Consider the following 15,713-nt stretch of genomic DNA (forward strand, 5'->3'; position numbering starts at 1 on the left):
GGGACGTAGTTCAAATAAGACAAGTGTTTGAACATATTTCTTACATAAAAGTGAACTAGATTTAAATGGAAATAAAATTTGTAAAAATATCAAAGAATGCTTTCGATCCTGTTCGCGCAACCAAATTTTCAGCAGGCTTAGATTTAAAATCTGCATATGATTATATATTGGTTTCTGGAGCCAGATTGTTAATAGAATCAGATTTAAAAATTTTACTTCCCGAAAACACCTATGGTCGTATTGGTAAAATTTTTCATAATGTTGTAAAAATTTAAGAAATCAGTTCTTAATTTACCATGTTTAAAAAGCTCCTCTCAGTGGTTTGGCCCTTCATTACGGAATTGATGTTTTAGCCGGAGTTATTGACATAGACTATACTGGACCAATTGGTATTGTTTTAATCAATCATGGGAAAGTTGATTATAAAATTTTAAGAGGTTATAAAATAGCGCAATTGATTTGTGAGAGAATATTTTATCCATCAATAGTAGAGTGTGAAGTATGTTTAACCAAGACTTTACCTAAAGTTTTGACATAATATACTATTTCTTGTTATTAAACAGAAATTTAAAGAAACGGAAAGAGGATGTCATGGGTTCGATTCAACCAACTAACACAACTTAATGTTTATAATTTAATTTATGTAAAATAATTAAATAAATATTTAACCAACAGTTAAAAAATGTTTTATTTTTTTAATTTTTATATAAACAATTATTGGTATATATGATTATATATAGAATTTGTTAAAATAGAGTTAATATAATTTTATTACAAGAAAACAACAATGTATAAATACAATTCCGATTAAAAAATTAACTGGGTATATATGACCAATTCTTTCTAAATCAGATCATCCCTTCTATGATTGTTTGATGAATATAATTATTGATAAAATAAGAGAAGTCTCTCCAAGTTTAGTAATAAAAACTCAATAACGCATAATTTTTATTAACAATTGATAGCACCGACCTCAAACTAAATGTATATTGCCACACAAAATTATTTAAAAGCTTTAAAAATTATAAATGTGAAGCATGAAATATTTCACTGAGTTTGTAAAAAACTGGGATCAGTTTGAATTCTCTGAAATAAATTGACAACAAAGATAAATCTAAGCGTAAATTAAACTTAAAATTAGGTAAATGAATATTGTAAGGTACCAGAGTTTACGTACGTCTTATTCTCTGGAATTTTTAGGCATCTTAACTACTATAAGTGTATTGAAACTTAATTTCATGTATTTGTCTGCGTGAAAAAATTTGCATTAGTGAACTTTTCTCTTCGTGTATTGAATAAACGTAACAAATTAAGAATAAATCGTTCTTATCTTATCTTAGTCTGTTTATTGTATTTGTACATTTTCTGGTTCAATAGGCTACAATAAGTTTTGAAGATGACATATGGAGTTATTTATCTCCCGTCTTTTAATGTAGAAAACCTATATTATCTGTAAACTATGAAATACATTTATAATTACATTTATTATTACCACTATTATAATTTCTAGAAGGCTGTATTTTTAATTTGAATGGTTTCTTTATTAAGCGTACAGTCAATGGTTTTTATTGTCGCTTGCTTATGGTTTATTTTAATTATATTTATAATTAATTTAATTGGGTACAAATATTAAATAATGGAAAATTTCGTTACAAAAATGTATGTATGTAGGTATATTGCATTTTTAATACATACAGCCATCTATTATTATTTTACATTTTAGCGTATACGTCACAAGATTGGTTTAAAGACTTAGTTATTTTCAACAGCAAATAATATATATAACTTAGATTAGTCAATTTATCATTTTCACAATCTCGTTGGTATTTTATAACGACAAAACGATCGTTAGGTTTCATGGAAAACGAAATTGAAAGAAGAATTTTATTTAAAACCGGCACTCTATGAACAAATACCAAAAATTTTGATTTTTATGGATTTTGCCTATTTCATTACTTTTGACACATAACAGAATTAAATCTAATGACGACAGTCGAAAAAATGAGTGCTGAACTAAATAAAGAATTGTGTAAGGAGAATGAATTGTTGTCACTACAGCATACAATTATAGAATTGAAAAAACAGAAACGAAAACTTCAAGCGGAATATATAGCAGAGAAAATACTCCTTGAAAGTTTGTTACCTTTCATACGAAAGGAACTATCTTACGAATATTTGCAAAGGTTTTCGGAAGAAGAAAGATTATTGAGTTAAGATGAATTATCCACCTGGGGCTTTTTTCGCGCGACAGCGGCTCGAGTGTTAATTGTTAAATGCCCTTTCTACGGTTTAATTGTTGAAAGACGGAAATATTGTGATGTACCATTAATAGTTCGCAGTAATCAGATTCATTTGTGTCCATTTATTCTTGCCAAATTGGAAATGTAAAATAATATCACAAAAAAGTTTTAAGAAAATTTTATTTATAATTTTTATTTCAAGGTGTAACGATAAAATATTTTTGTGTAACCTGTTTAAAATCGGGTTGTTAATGTAGTTTATATTACGTGGTCTTGTTAAATCACATCTCATTTCAACATATATAATTTTTGTTATTTTACTAATTCAAATAATTACCCTTTACGCGTTTGTATATTCGAAATTGAGCGCGCGAATTCACATAAAATATGGGACGCGAGCTGCAAGGAAAAAATAACGCGCGCCATGTAAACCGCGAACGATTTTATTTTGAAATTAAATAAAGAGTCAGTTGCATTTTTATTGTGAAGGAGAGTAGAATGTTATTTAATTTGGTGCCTGTCTCCGCCCATTGTAACCAACTATTTTCGATCGTTTATTGTAGAAATTAATCGCGGCTACTAATTGTACGAACCCTTCCCGGTTGTTTCACCCCTTTTTTAGATAAATTCAGTTTTATATTTAATTTCGCGTTCTCGCTGTAACATTGTGGTGCCGAAACCCGGGAGAGTTGGTAACGCTTTTTTTTACTACATCGAACGAGCTCTACGATTTACGAGTAAGAACCCATAAAACTTCACAATGGATGAATTTACTCGCTTAAAGTCTAAGAGAACCGCTACGAAAAAATCCGCTACACGGACGAAGAATAACTTGGAATTGGAGCTGATGAAACCTTCGCCAGACTTCGCCGCCATCGAGGGCTACGTAAAAATCCTTCAAGCCAAGGAAAATCTACTGGTCAGTTTAAACGAATCTATTGAACCCCTTTTCACCACGGAAAAAGAATTAGAGGATGATCAGCAAATCGCTCAAGATTATATCGACGATCTTATTGTCTCTATATTTCGAGGGAAGAAAGCTTTCGAGCTCGCTACGCAAGCCGCATCGCTAGCGGCAAATCTCGCTTCATCCACGGCGATTTCAATGTCACAAGGTTTAGTCGCAAATTCTAGGCCACTTGGGAACTCTTCCACGCTTAACAATTTAAGCCAGCCTGTTCACACACAGACGGGAGTCCCTAACTCGGGACCCATCCCACCATCGCAATCGGTCACCGGCGTAGCACCGAGCGTAAGGTTACCAAAATTGGAAATCCACCGCTTTACCGGAAAAATCAGTGAATGGCAGAATTTTTGGGCACGCTTCGCAACAGCTATTCACGATAATCCTAACCTCAGCAAAACCGATAAGTACAGTTATTTGTTATCATACATAGACGGCGCCGCACTAAAGGCCATAGACGGATTACCGATGTCAGACGCTAATTACGACTCCGCCATCAGTACGCTAACTACAAGATTTGGACGTAAAGAAATCATAATTAGTGAACATATGAACAACCTACTCTGCCTTCTCGCCGTGAGAAAATCAAGCGACGTAGTAGGCCTCAGAAGATTGCACGATTCCTGTATGACGCAACTCAGAAGTTTAGAAGGCTTAAACGTAATTGATCAAACCTATGGAAGTCTCCTTTGTCCAATCATCACGCAACGCCTCCCGGAAGACATCACGCTAGCTTTCAGCCGAGAATATGCCGCGGTACAAGAATTGAAAATTACAGATTTAATGTTTTTTCTTCAAAAAGAAATCGCTAGCCGAGAACGTGCTTCCGTCTTAGGAAGGGCTACGAACTCGGACCGCAGAGACGCCGATCAAGATCGCGGAACATCGGAGAGACAGTCGCAATCGCGGGATTCTCGTCACAATAATCGCGGATCTAAACCGCCTTATGGAGCCGCCGCACTCACCGTTAATGCCGACGCTAGGTCTTGCCTATATTGCGAGAAGAATGACCACACTACCACGCAGTGCAGACAACTTACGGTAGACGAGAAAAAAGCCCTACTTATTCGAAAAAAACGTTGCTTCATCTGTTTGAGAGATCGCCATCAAGCGCGTGATTGTACTTCAAAATATCGTACCTGTAAAAATTGTAACAACCGACATCACACCAGCATTTGCGATCAACTTGGAAACCGAAACGACAAAGGGGCTGCGGAAAACTCGAACGGAGTCGCTCAAATGGCAGCCGGGGTTCCGAGGAACCAAACGGGGGCCGTTTACCTCCAGACCGCCTTAGCGGTAGCCCAACGTCCCGTGGGCCAACAACCAAAACCAGTCCGGTGTCTCCTCGACAACGGGAGTCACGTGACGTTTATCAAAGAAAAGTTATCACGAGAACTTGGTCTACAAGTGTTATACGAAGAGGTCCTAGAAACCAATAGTTTCGGAAATTCAAAACCGGAACGAATGCTAAGACGAAAAGTTCGCGTCGAACTTAGAAGTCGCCATAAACCCGAAAAGAACGTAGTCATTGACGCCTACGAAACCCCCGAAATCTGCGGTTCGGTATTCGCTGTACCGGGCGCCGACCTCGCCAAGGAATTCGAGAAACGGAAACTTCCAATGGCCGATTGTCCCGAATTTGAAATCGCAAATCGAGATTCGAGAGCAGTTGACATACTCATCGGCGCCGATTATCTATGGGCCGATACCTTGAGTGGAAAAACTGAACGCTTCAGTCCGACCCTTACCGCCGTGGAAACAATCTTCGGATGGACACTTCAAGGCCCCGTTACAACGACATCACGTAACGTTGGTACACTCGCCGTCTCACTAATACACACCGGTTCACGCGTTTTTCAAGACGATGAAGACCTCTCAACCCAACTACGCAGCTTCTGGAATTTGGAATCTATCGGAGTGTACGACAATGATCAAGACACCGAATCTGGTAACCGAATTTTAGATAAATTCGCGCAAACAACTGTGTTTGAAGGCGGTCGCTACACCGTCGGTTTACCGTTCAAGACGAGCAATTTTAATTTGGGGGACAACTACGCTGTCGCAGCCAAACGCACATCAAACCTGGTTTTCAAACTTCGCAAAGATCCGGCTATTTTCAACGAATACAATGACATCATCAAAGATCAAGTCACCACGGGCATCGTCGAAAAGGTTGATCTTGCTCGGAAAACTGGAAAAGTACTCTACTATTTACCGCATCGCGCCGTGATACGAGAATCCAGCACGTCTACGCGAACTCGTATCGTTTATGACGCGTCTTCACACGCAACCGGAGTGTCAAGCCTCAACTCCTGCCTGGAAACAGGTCCTAAACTTAACCCCGAACTATTTGATATATTGCTTCGTTTTCGAGAAAGGAAAATCGCTTTCACCGGTGATATTACCAAAGCGTTTTTGCAAATCGGAATCCACGAGGAAGATCGGGACGCTTTGAGATTCCTCTGGTTAGACGTTGATAAGCCCTACGGAAGTCACACACTCCAAACCTACCGGATGACACGTGTTCCATTCGGCGCCACTTCCAGCCCTTTTCTACTGGCCGCTACGATCCGCCTTCATTCCAAGAAGTATCAAGAGGTCAAACCCAGAGTGAGCAAACTGATCAACGACTCGTTTTACGTCGACGATTTAATCTCCGGCGCCGATTCAGACGAAGAAGCACTGGAGATAATCTCCGAAGTGAACGAAATCATGCGAAACGCAGGCATGACGCTCGCCAAATGGCAAAGTAACTCGCCCCGGCTGAGACACGTATTGGCCACCAAAAATCAAGATGGGAAGCCCACAATTACCCAAACAGACTTCGCCACAACTAAAGTTCTTGGTCTCACATGGGACAGTTCGAGAGACATTCTGACTTTTGAGATCAAGGATTTACTACAATTCGTTCAGAGCCGAGAAAGTACCAAGAGATGGGTCCTAAAATCTGTCGCGAAGATTTTCGACCCCTTGGGATTTCTTTCACCTTTCACCATTCGAGCCAAGCTACTTTTCCAGCGACTTTGGGAAAATGGCTTACCTTGGGACGAGCCACTTCCAGCGGATTTAGCCGAAATATTCGAATCATGGTGCTGTGAACTACGAGATCTGAGAAAGGTCGTCATTCCTCGGTTTTACTTTCAAGGAACCAACAAACTGGACGAGGAAAGCCTCGAAGTCCACTGCTTTTCAGACGCCAGCCAAAAAGCCTATGCCGCTGTAGCGTATATCCGGTTCCGAAGCAAAGGAGGAAACATTGCAACCAATCTCATTACCTCTAAATCGAGAGTGGCTCCGCTCAAAAAGCTAACTCTACCCAGACTCGAGCTGATGGGAGCGCTCTTAGCTGCCAGACTCGTAAAACACCTGCTGGCGAAACTGGAGCTAAAACCAAAGAAAATTTTCATGTGGAGCGATTCAAATGTAACCCTAGGATGGATCAAAGGAACAGCTGATCGTTGGAAACCCTTCATCGCGAACCGAGTAAGAGAAATCCAATCTATTTCCAATCCTATGTTTTGGAACCACTGCAAAGGTACCGAAAATCCCGCCGATCTTCCGACACGCGGATGCCATGTGTTAAATTTAGCCCAAGACCAATTCTAAAATCCTGACTCTTCACCCACACCTCGACTCGGACGGACTTCTGCGCTTAGGAGGACGACTGAGAGGAAGCGGACTCTCACACTCAGAAAGACATCTTTGGATTCTTGCGCCAAATCATCCTTACACCGACCTTCTAGTCGTTATTACGACCGTTTCGTTACGCGATAAATTTTGGATCATCAAGTCACGTAATTTCGTAAAATCGGTTTTGAAAGGTTGCAACGTTTGCAAATATTTTCGTGCCAAACCTTCGGACGCGGTGATGGCACCCCTCCCAGAGTTCCGGACAACCCAAACCCCAGTTTTCGAAAGCTACGGATTTGATTTTGCAGGACCTCTCTACGCGAGAGACGGAAGCAAAAGTTACGTTGCTTTATTCACGTGTGCTGTCACGAGAGCAGTTCATCTTGAGCTGGTCTCAGACCAGTCGACAGACAAATTTCTCCTTGCACTTCGGAGATTTATAAGTCGTCGCGGTATGGTCAAACGCATCTATTCCGACAACGCAAAAACTTTCAAACGCGCCAAAACCGACCTCAGTGAACTTTTGCAAAACGTAGATAGCCCAGAAGTCAGGCGTTATTTTGGAAACCTCCAAATCTCTTGGACTTACATCGCGGATCGCGCCGCCTGGTGGGGTGGCTTTTGGGAGCGACTAGTGGGCTCCGTTAAAAACGCTCTTCGCAAAACAATCGGAACCGCCAAACTCTCTTTCGAAGAAATTTCCACTATACTCGCGGAAGCAGAAGCGGCGATCAACTCGCGTCCAATCACCTTCGTCTCCGAGGATCCCAACGAGCCAGCGCCATTAACTTCAAATCACTTTCTCATCGGGGACCGAACAGCCAGTTTACCGTCTAGAACCTACCCCAAGCTCATAAATCTTCCCGTCAACCAAGTGAAACTCACTCGCCGGTTGAAGTACCGCCAAACCCTCATCGAGAGTTTCTGGAAACGTTGGAGGTCTGAGTATCTCCTACAACTCAGGTCCGCTCACCATCGAACCGCAAACCAATCTACAACCCCTCTTCAAGCCGGAGACCTCGTGCTCATCGGAGAAGAGAAAATGCCACGCCTCAGCTGGAAACTAGGCATCATAGACGAGACTTTTAAAGGTCGCGACGGACATATCAGATCTTGCATGGTGAGATTACCGGACAGAACTAAGCTACGCAGACCGATCCAGCTTCTCTACCATTTAGAACTTTAACATGGACCTTTTTAAAATTATTCAACAAAAAAAATAGTTCAATCGCGGGGAGAATGTTAAATCACATCTCATTTCAACATATATAATTTTTGTTATTTTACTAATTCAAATAATTACCCTTTACGCGTTTGTATATTCGAAATTGAGCGCGCGAATTCACATAAAATATGGGACGCGAGCTGCAAGGAAAAAATAACGCGCGCCATGTAAACCGCGAACGATTTTATTTTGAAATTAAATAAAGAGTCAGTTGCATTTTTATTGTGAAGGAGAGTAGAATGTTATTTAATTTGGTGCCTGTCTCCGCCCATTGTAACCAACTATTTTCGATCGTTTATTGTAGAAATCAATCGCGGCTACTAATTGTACGAACCCTTCCCGGTTGTTTCACCCCTTTTTTAGATAAATTCAGTTTTATATTTAATTTCGCGTTCTCGCTGTAACAGGTCTGTTAGAAAAAACAAACCACATCGCTTTCTATACAAACTAGTTTCGCTTTGATTTTTGTTGGCGAATAATGACTTATAAAGAAAATAAGGAACCGTTTAAGGACTATGAACTGATTAAACATATAAATAAAGAATTGAAAAAACTGAATCGAAAACTTGAAATGGATTTGATTGCACAAAGAATGATATATTTTCATAAAGAGCATAATTCTCACGAAATGCTTTTGGAAGGAGCCCCAAAAACTGGGTTCTTAAAGGCGATTTAGTGGTTTTTATTGATAGCGTGTTAAATGTTATTAACGATAGTTCCTTTGTGTCAACAAAAAATGTTGTAAAATATTAATAAAGTTTTAAATTTTAAATCAGAGTTTTTATTTAAGAGTGTGATAGCTAGAAGGATGTAAGATAATTTAAAAACAAATTATAACAATTTTTTACAAACTTATTTAATTTCAGGTTCAGAGTTGAAAATTATTTTATAACATTGTATTATTCATTTTTGAGTTTTATGTTAAAAATAAAGTTTTGCAAAAAAATTCTATTATCAATTTTATTCAAATAAGCAACACATTGACGGTATAAGTTAGTGTTTTTAGATGTAAACTAGATTAATTGTTAAAGAACTAAAACCCAAAAATTAACATATTAACCTCACAGAATGCAAAACTTATCAGACAGTAAAAAAAGTCATAAAATCGATTGATTTAAAATATATTATAAATCAGACAAAATAAAGGTGTTTCGGGTAGTTAAATTGTTCTCTTAGTAATTTGTATGATCGCTTAAATGTATCGACTGCATTTTTAAATTTCTATAAAATAAGTTTTGTATTGTATTTAAAAATTAAATATACATTTTTCATGATATTTATTATAAAGAAAAAATATCCAAAACAATGCAATAAAACCTTTAAATAATATTTTACCTCCGCTAATCTCGTAATGAGATTTTATCAAACCGCAAAATCTTCGTCACGAAATTTTAAAAAAAAAATATAAAATATTAAGAAATGAAACATCTACATTTTAAGCAAAAAAATAAAATATTGTATCTATCTTGGGGGCAAACGTTTCTAATATTACGCAAACATTTAAAAAATTTCTTGTGGTTTCGGGATACTATTTTTTGCATTGTAACACATTTTTTCTTATACAGTAGCTGTTTATTATTAAGACTTTAAATTTTATTAAAAATGGTGACCTAGGTAAAATGTTTCTAAGTCAAAAAACACCCTTAGATAAATGGTCAAAGTTTAAATATTTTATTTAATTTAAAAATATAAACTTTATTATAACAGATTTGACATACTATATATTACATAGAGTTGAAATCTTTGAAAGATGATATAATTATTTTTAGTGTTATTTAATGAAAATTATAATAAAATATCGCATTAAGAAACATTTTAATAGAGTGAGTTTTTAATGGAATATGCAATTATCAATATAAAACTATCAATTTGATATTATAGGTTATGTTGGTGCAAATGTGATTATTGTTATTCCACGTGAAATCATTTTTTAGTTATTACAACTACTTTAACACTAACACAACTTTGTTTATTTTAAATAATGTTTGGAATATAGACTATTTTCTAAATCTTCCAGGTTTTACTGGTTTTATTAAAAATCTATTGCTTTTAGTCCCAGTTTAATAATATTTTTGTAAATAATATTTTTTCACATACAACGAGACAACCCGAGGTGGTTCTCATTGATTTTCTTCAAAGTTGGGGAATAAAGGGAAAATTACGCTACGCTTCCGTTTTGTTATGGAAACCAAAAAATGCTTCTGACAACTTAAAAAGAAAAGTTCAACGTAAAATAACATGGGAAAATAAACAATGTTTAATTATCTGACCGAGTAAAAAAATCCTATTTATTTGGAAAGAAATCTTGTTTCGTTTTGCAAATAAGCGCATATTAATGTATCTCTTTTTGTGATAAATTCGATATTATCATTGTTATTAAAAATTATGTCAAATTCATATTAAACGAGTAAATTTGAATACATTTGGGCAAATTAAAATAATTTTGGGTAACTTCTTATATTATTGAATTAACTTAAATATTTTTTACTTGAATTCGTATTAAATTGGGAAATTTCGAATACATTTAGGTAAATTCTTGTATCTTGGCTAAATATAAAAATATTTTGTATATTTGATTAATATTGAATAAATTCAAATAATACTAGGTCGATTCAAATATTCTAGTTAACATTTAAACATTTTTGAGTAAATTCCAATAGTATTGTGTCAATTGATATAAAGATAAGTAAATAAAACGTTGATTATATTTATATTTTTATTAGATTCCAATTATATTGGGTTATTTGAATTTTTATTTGTAAATTCGAATAATATTGTGTGAATTCCAATAATATTAGAACAATTCAAATATTGTTTTTTTATATTTTGATTAAAATCCCATAAAATTGTGTTAATCGATATAATGATAGGAAGCGTCTCCGATAAGACGTCATTTTCTAAAACTATAAACGTTCTTCAAACTACTGCCAAGGTTGAAATGTTTAGGATCCCACAATTTCGGGCCATTACAAAAAGTTGAAGACCTAAAAAGCAATTGAACATACTAAATTACCGACTCACGAACAATGTGAACTAATTTTACCCTTAAACGTTACGATTCGGCTCGATTCGTGAGTCTTCTAATGCCCTTCTTTTGTTTCTGAAATTATCCTTGCTTGATAGAAAAAAAATTTAATTAAGTTTTGAACAACTTACAATTATATGCCGTATTCCTTTAAGTAAAATATAGACACTCGGTACAGTTCCTGTACACAATTTGATAATTTACTATTTAAAACCTGGTTGCGAAGTTTTTGTCTTACGCCCATTTTGGGTTTTAGAGCTGTTCAAACGTTGGTCAAAATATAACGCTAGGTATTTGTTGGTATTTCGTTTAAAAAGCAGCCGGTTAATACTATTTGTTTTTATTGTTCTATATAAAAAATAATGCCGTTCGTTAAAAACGAATTTTCAGAGTTGAATAATGGCCTATATATTAACCATACTCGTCGTGGAATTCAGATCTTTTATCGAAATGCTAAAAACACCATACAGGGAAGCACAGTTGGTATTGTTTTAATCAATCATTTAGTGATAACAAGTCACTAACGCAAAAGTTTTTATTAACAATTGATCAACCTCAATCTAAATTTATATTTCCACACAAATTTTTTTTAAATCATTAAAAATGTGGAGCACGTATTAATAAAATATTCCACAGATTTTGTAAAAAAACTGGATTATTTTCAACTAATAATACCGGAAAATATTTGTTGAAGAATGCTGGACAATAATAAAAAGTCAAGAAAACGTTTATGTTTGGGTCACTAGTGTCACTTGATGCCAAAGTTTTACAGAGATGTGTAATATTATAGGGTAATTTAAAACAGCTACCTATTTTCGACCTAGTGGTAAATTATACCAAACTGGTTTCAAAACACTTGACACAAAAACGTTGCAAAATATATCATGTTCCGATAAAATCCGTAATTATTCTACAACAATTTTGTCATTTTGTTAGTTGCAAGTACTCATTTATTTACAAAAATATAACACAAATTTATCCAATATTTATTTTAACCAGATAATATATAATCTTTCCCACATTTTTCCTATGTACCCAGTGGTAAATGAATTTACACCTTGTAAATTGAACTTAGTCAAAACTAATAGACTGTAAACAAAATGATATTAATTGCACAATATCATTGGAATTTACCAAATATTATTCAAATAAAAAATATCATTTGAATTTCTTCAAATTTATATGAATGTAGACAATGTCGTTTCAACTAAAATAATTTATTTCAATTAACCAAGATACCAAAATGTATTTGAAAGTTTTCAATTGATTATGAATTCAAGCATAATTATTTCAATTAATCTAATATTATAAGGACTTACCCAATTTTATTTGAATTAGCCGAAATGTATTCAAATTTAACCATTTATATGAATTTGACATAATTTTCTTAATAACAATGATAATATTGAATTTATCGCACAAAGGAATACATTTATACGCGCTAGTTTGTAAAACGATGCAAGATTTTTTTATAAGAAATCGGACTGATTTACCTGGTCATATAATAAAATGTAGTCCTTTTCTCATGTTATTTTATGTTTAACCTTTCATTTGTAAGTTGTTTACAAATGTTTACATGACAAAACGGAAGCCCAGCGTAGCTTTTCCCTTTGGTTTTTTTATGTTACATCTACTTCTTACATCTATAATATCAAATTTATAAATTACTACTTTTATAATGACAATTGCATATTCCATTAAAAACTTCTTCTATGAAAATGTTTCTTAATGCGATATTTTACTATAATTTTCATAAAATAACACGAAAAATAATTATTACATCTTTTAAAAACTATCTACGCGCCACGATGTTTTTTATAGTATGTGAAATATGTTATGATAAATTTTATATTTTAAAATTTTTTAAAATGTTATCTTTAAACTTTGGCCATTTATCTAATAAAGCTTTTTGACCTAGAAATATATTACATAGAACACCATTTTTAAATAAATTTTAAAACCTTAACGCTATAGAGTGTATATGGCAAATACATTAATAATCTCCTAATACCAAGGTTGACAGAATTGTCAACCCACTAACCTCACAATATTATCATAGGCTTGATTGGCTCCATTTTCATCACTTTTTACTCACAGGTAAAACGACTAGAAGTCAATTACCTATCCCTTAATAGTACCGCCCAAGGCTAGAATGCGCTTATGTGATTCATATACACTTCTCCCCGGTAACTGGTACTTATTTTTGTTGTTAAATTCGAAATATTTTACGAATTCAAGTATTTAAAGTTTTAAATAACCCTAAACATCACGACAACGAGATTAATTCTTATAAGATTTAATCATACGGTTACTGCATAATACATCAACACATGATTTTCTAGTAAATACTAAGTGTAAATCTTCTTGTCTTATAATAATCAGACAGTTTGTATTTTAAAGCCGAACTAATAAATAAACAGGTACTGTGTAGGAAAATGAATTACAATTCAAAAAATTAATCACTAAATAAATTTGTTTTATTATGTGTGTATATATTAATAACTAAATAAATTTGTTTTTTATTATGTGTGTATATATTAATCACTAAAAACTAAAAGCAATATTTTTTATGTAACAGTTTAATTACTTTTTGCTATTTTTGAGAAACACTTTTAAAATCAACAACCACTGCTACGGTTTTCTTCAAATTAAGTTCTGAATATATTGAACTCCATTATCTGTGTCGCCAATTCTAAGGTTTGTACATCTATAACTATCGCTAAAAAATAATTATAATCTAATCAGTAACAGATGGCAAACTACAAAATGTGTTTTAATAATTGTGCATCAGTGGCTCATCATTCTTCCAACGCTTCTTAATTTTTTTGTTATTCGGGAGCGCTTCTGCAAATTTCAATTAATAAACAATTTCCGCGATTTGATGGTTTATACACTTAGTTTTTTAAAATTTCAATTACAAATTTATTTAAATACGTTGCTGGTTGTTTTTACTCTGTAAATAATTAATTTTTATGTTGTTTTTCTATCATAGGGAATCTTAAGTAGTTATATAAAGGAAAAAAACGGGTTAATACAATGTAAAGGAGGTTGGTTGACATATTTCATTCGTACTATTTTTGAATATCATTTAGCGAATCTGTTAATTAGAATAAACATTTGTTATTATGAAAATCGAGACAAGTTGCTGCATTTAAGGGCAATCACCTTGAAATTTTCCCTCGTACTTGGAAGATGTTACTTTACCTACATAAATTACACGTTCAACCTCCCAAAAATATAAAATATAAAACAAAACTCTCGTGTTTCTCCTTTCTTATATTATATATTTTTTTAAATTAGATAATTGCTTTTTTTATTATTTGGTGCGTATTATGTTTGGTAAAAAATAAAGCTAAAAATAAAGTTTTAAATTGAGTTTACTCAAATAATTTAAATTAACCATAAGGTAAACACTGATCAAAATGATACCTTGTTGTATGTCACTTCTAGATTTAATAGTAAACATAATTTAAAAAAATTAAATATAACAAACCTGTACTTTAAACTCTATCAATACAGACGGAGTTTTTCCCGTTATTTACATAGTATTATAGAACCCACTTGTTAAATCCAGAACCCCTCGGGATATCTATTCATTATAAAAAGGGATGCATATTGTGAAAAAAACCTTACAGACTCCGCTCTATTAATCTCCTGTCAAAAATATCTTCACGGAAATTGTATGTATAGTTTAAAATTTAAACGTGGTTAGGTTTAATATTCGTTTTTTTTCCCGAATGATTTACATTCTATTTTTTAAGTTCTGAATAAATTTTAAATCAGAAAATTCTTAGATTTTTAATTGGATTTTCAATGCATGTATAAATCTATACGTATTATAAATATTGGAATATAAAAATTTCTACTATAATTAACGCTCGGTATTTTAGATACAAGTATACAGTTATAATTTTATATTTTTTTTAAAAACTGAGCAAAATTATTTTGGAAACAACTTTTTTATATTCAAAGAGGAATAGGTATTTACGAAAATATTGTATTATAATTAAGGATGTATAGAAACCCCGCGAAACAATATAAAAAATACAAAATTAAAAACCGTTTTTATTGACATTTTTTTTCCTTTTATAATTAAATTTAAAAACAATTAAGATTAATTATATTTATATAGGCTTTTTACATTAAAAGACGGGAGCTAAATATAGGTTCACTTTAATTTTAACAGAAAGTGTAACTTCAAATGTTTTACACAAAATTAATAAAAATTAAAACATTTTATTCTAAAATATATCCGAGACAATATGAAATCAAGTCAAATATTTCATGTTATGTTAACTTAATTCTGATAAATGCAATAAAACATTAATCAGGTAAAAGATGAATCCATAATTAATTCTAGCGGTTAAATTATCAAAAAAATGTTATTAAATACAACACGGTTCAAATATCTTATACCCCATATGTCATCTTCAAAACTTGTTGTAGCCTATTGAACCGGAAAATGTACAAATAAAATAAACAGACTAAAATAAGATAAGAACGATTTATTCTTAATTTGTTACGTTTATTCAATACACGAAGAGTAAAAGTTCACGAATGCAAATTTTTCACGCAGACAAATACATGAAATTAAGTTTTAATACGCTTATAGTACTTAATATACCT

The 15,713-nt window shown here is 33.4% G+C and overlaps 2 protein-coding genes across 2 annotated transcripts; both read left to right on the plus strand.

The window, feature by feature from the left end:
- Positions 1 to 3,000: 3,000 nt before the first annotated feature.
- LOC149962036 (uncharacterized) lies at positions 3,001 to 6,813 on the plus strand. Its single transcript, XM_090164371.1, has one exon. It carries the CDS (start codon positions 3,001 to 3,003, stop codon positions 6,811 to 6,813), a length of 3,813 nt encoding a protein of 1,270 aa, XP_090020497.1.
- Positions 6,814 to 7,075: 262 nt separating this feature from the next.
- Positions 7,076 to 8,023, plus strand: LOC149962037 (uncharacterized). The gene has a single exon (XM_090164372.1). It carries the CDS (start codon positions 7,076 to 7,078, stop codon positions 8,021 to 8,023), a length of 948 nt encoding a protein of 315 aa, XP_090020498.1.
- The last annotated feature ends 7,690 nt before the right edge of the window (positions 8,024 to 15,713 follow it).

Source organism: Leiobunum rupestre, chromosome 1 (assembly GCF_980474605.1).
Source record: "Leiobunum rupestre chromosome 1, qqLeiRupe1.1.hap1, whole genome shotgun sequence".
Lineage (NCBI taxonomy): Eukaryota > Metazoa > Arthropoda > Arachnida > Opiliones > Sclerosomatidae > Leiobunum > Leiobunum rupestre.

Excerpts from the sequence above, each read along its gene's own strand:
- LOC149962036 (XM_090164371.1), top strand. The coding sequence starts at position 3,001 with ATGGATGAATTTACTCGCTTAAAGTCTAAGAGAACCGCTACGAAAAAA.
- LOC149962037 (XM_090164372.1), top strand. The coding sequence starts at position 7,076 with ATGGCACCCCTCCCAGAGTTCCGGACAACCCAAACCCCAGTTTTCGAA.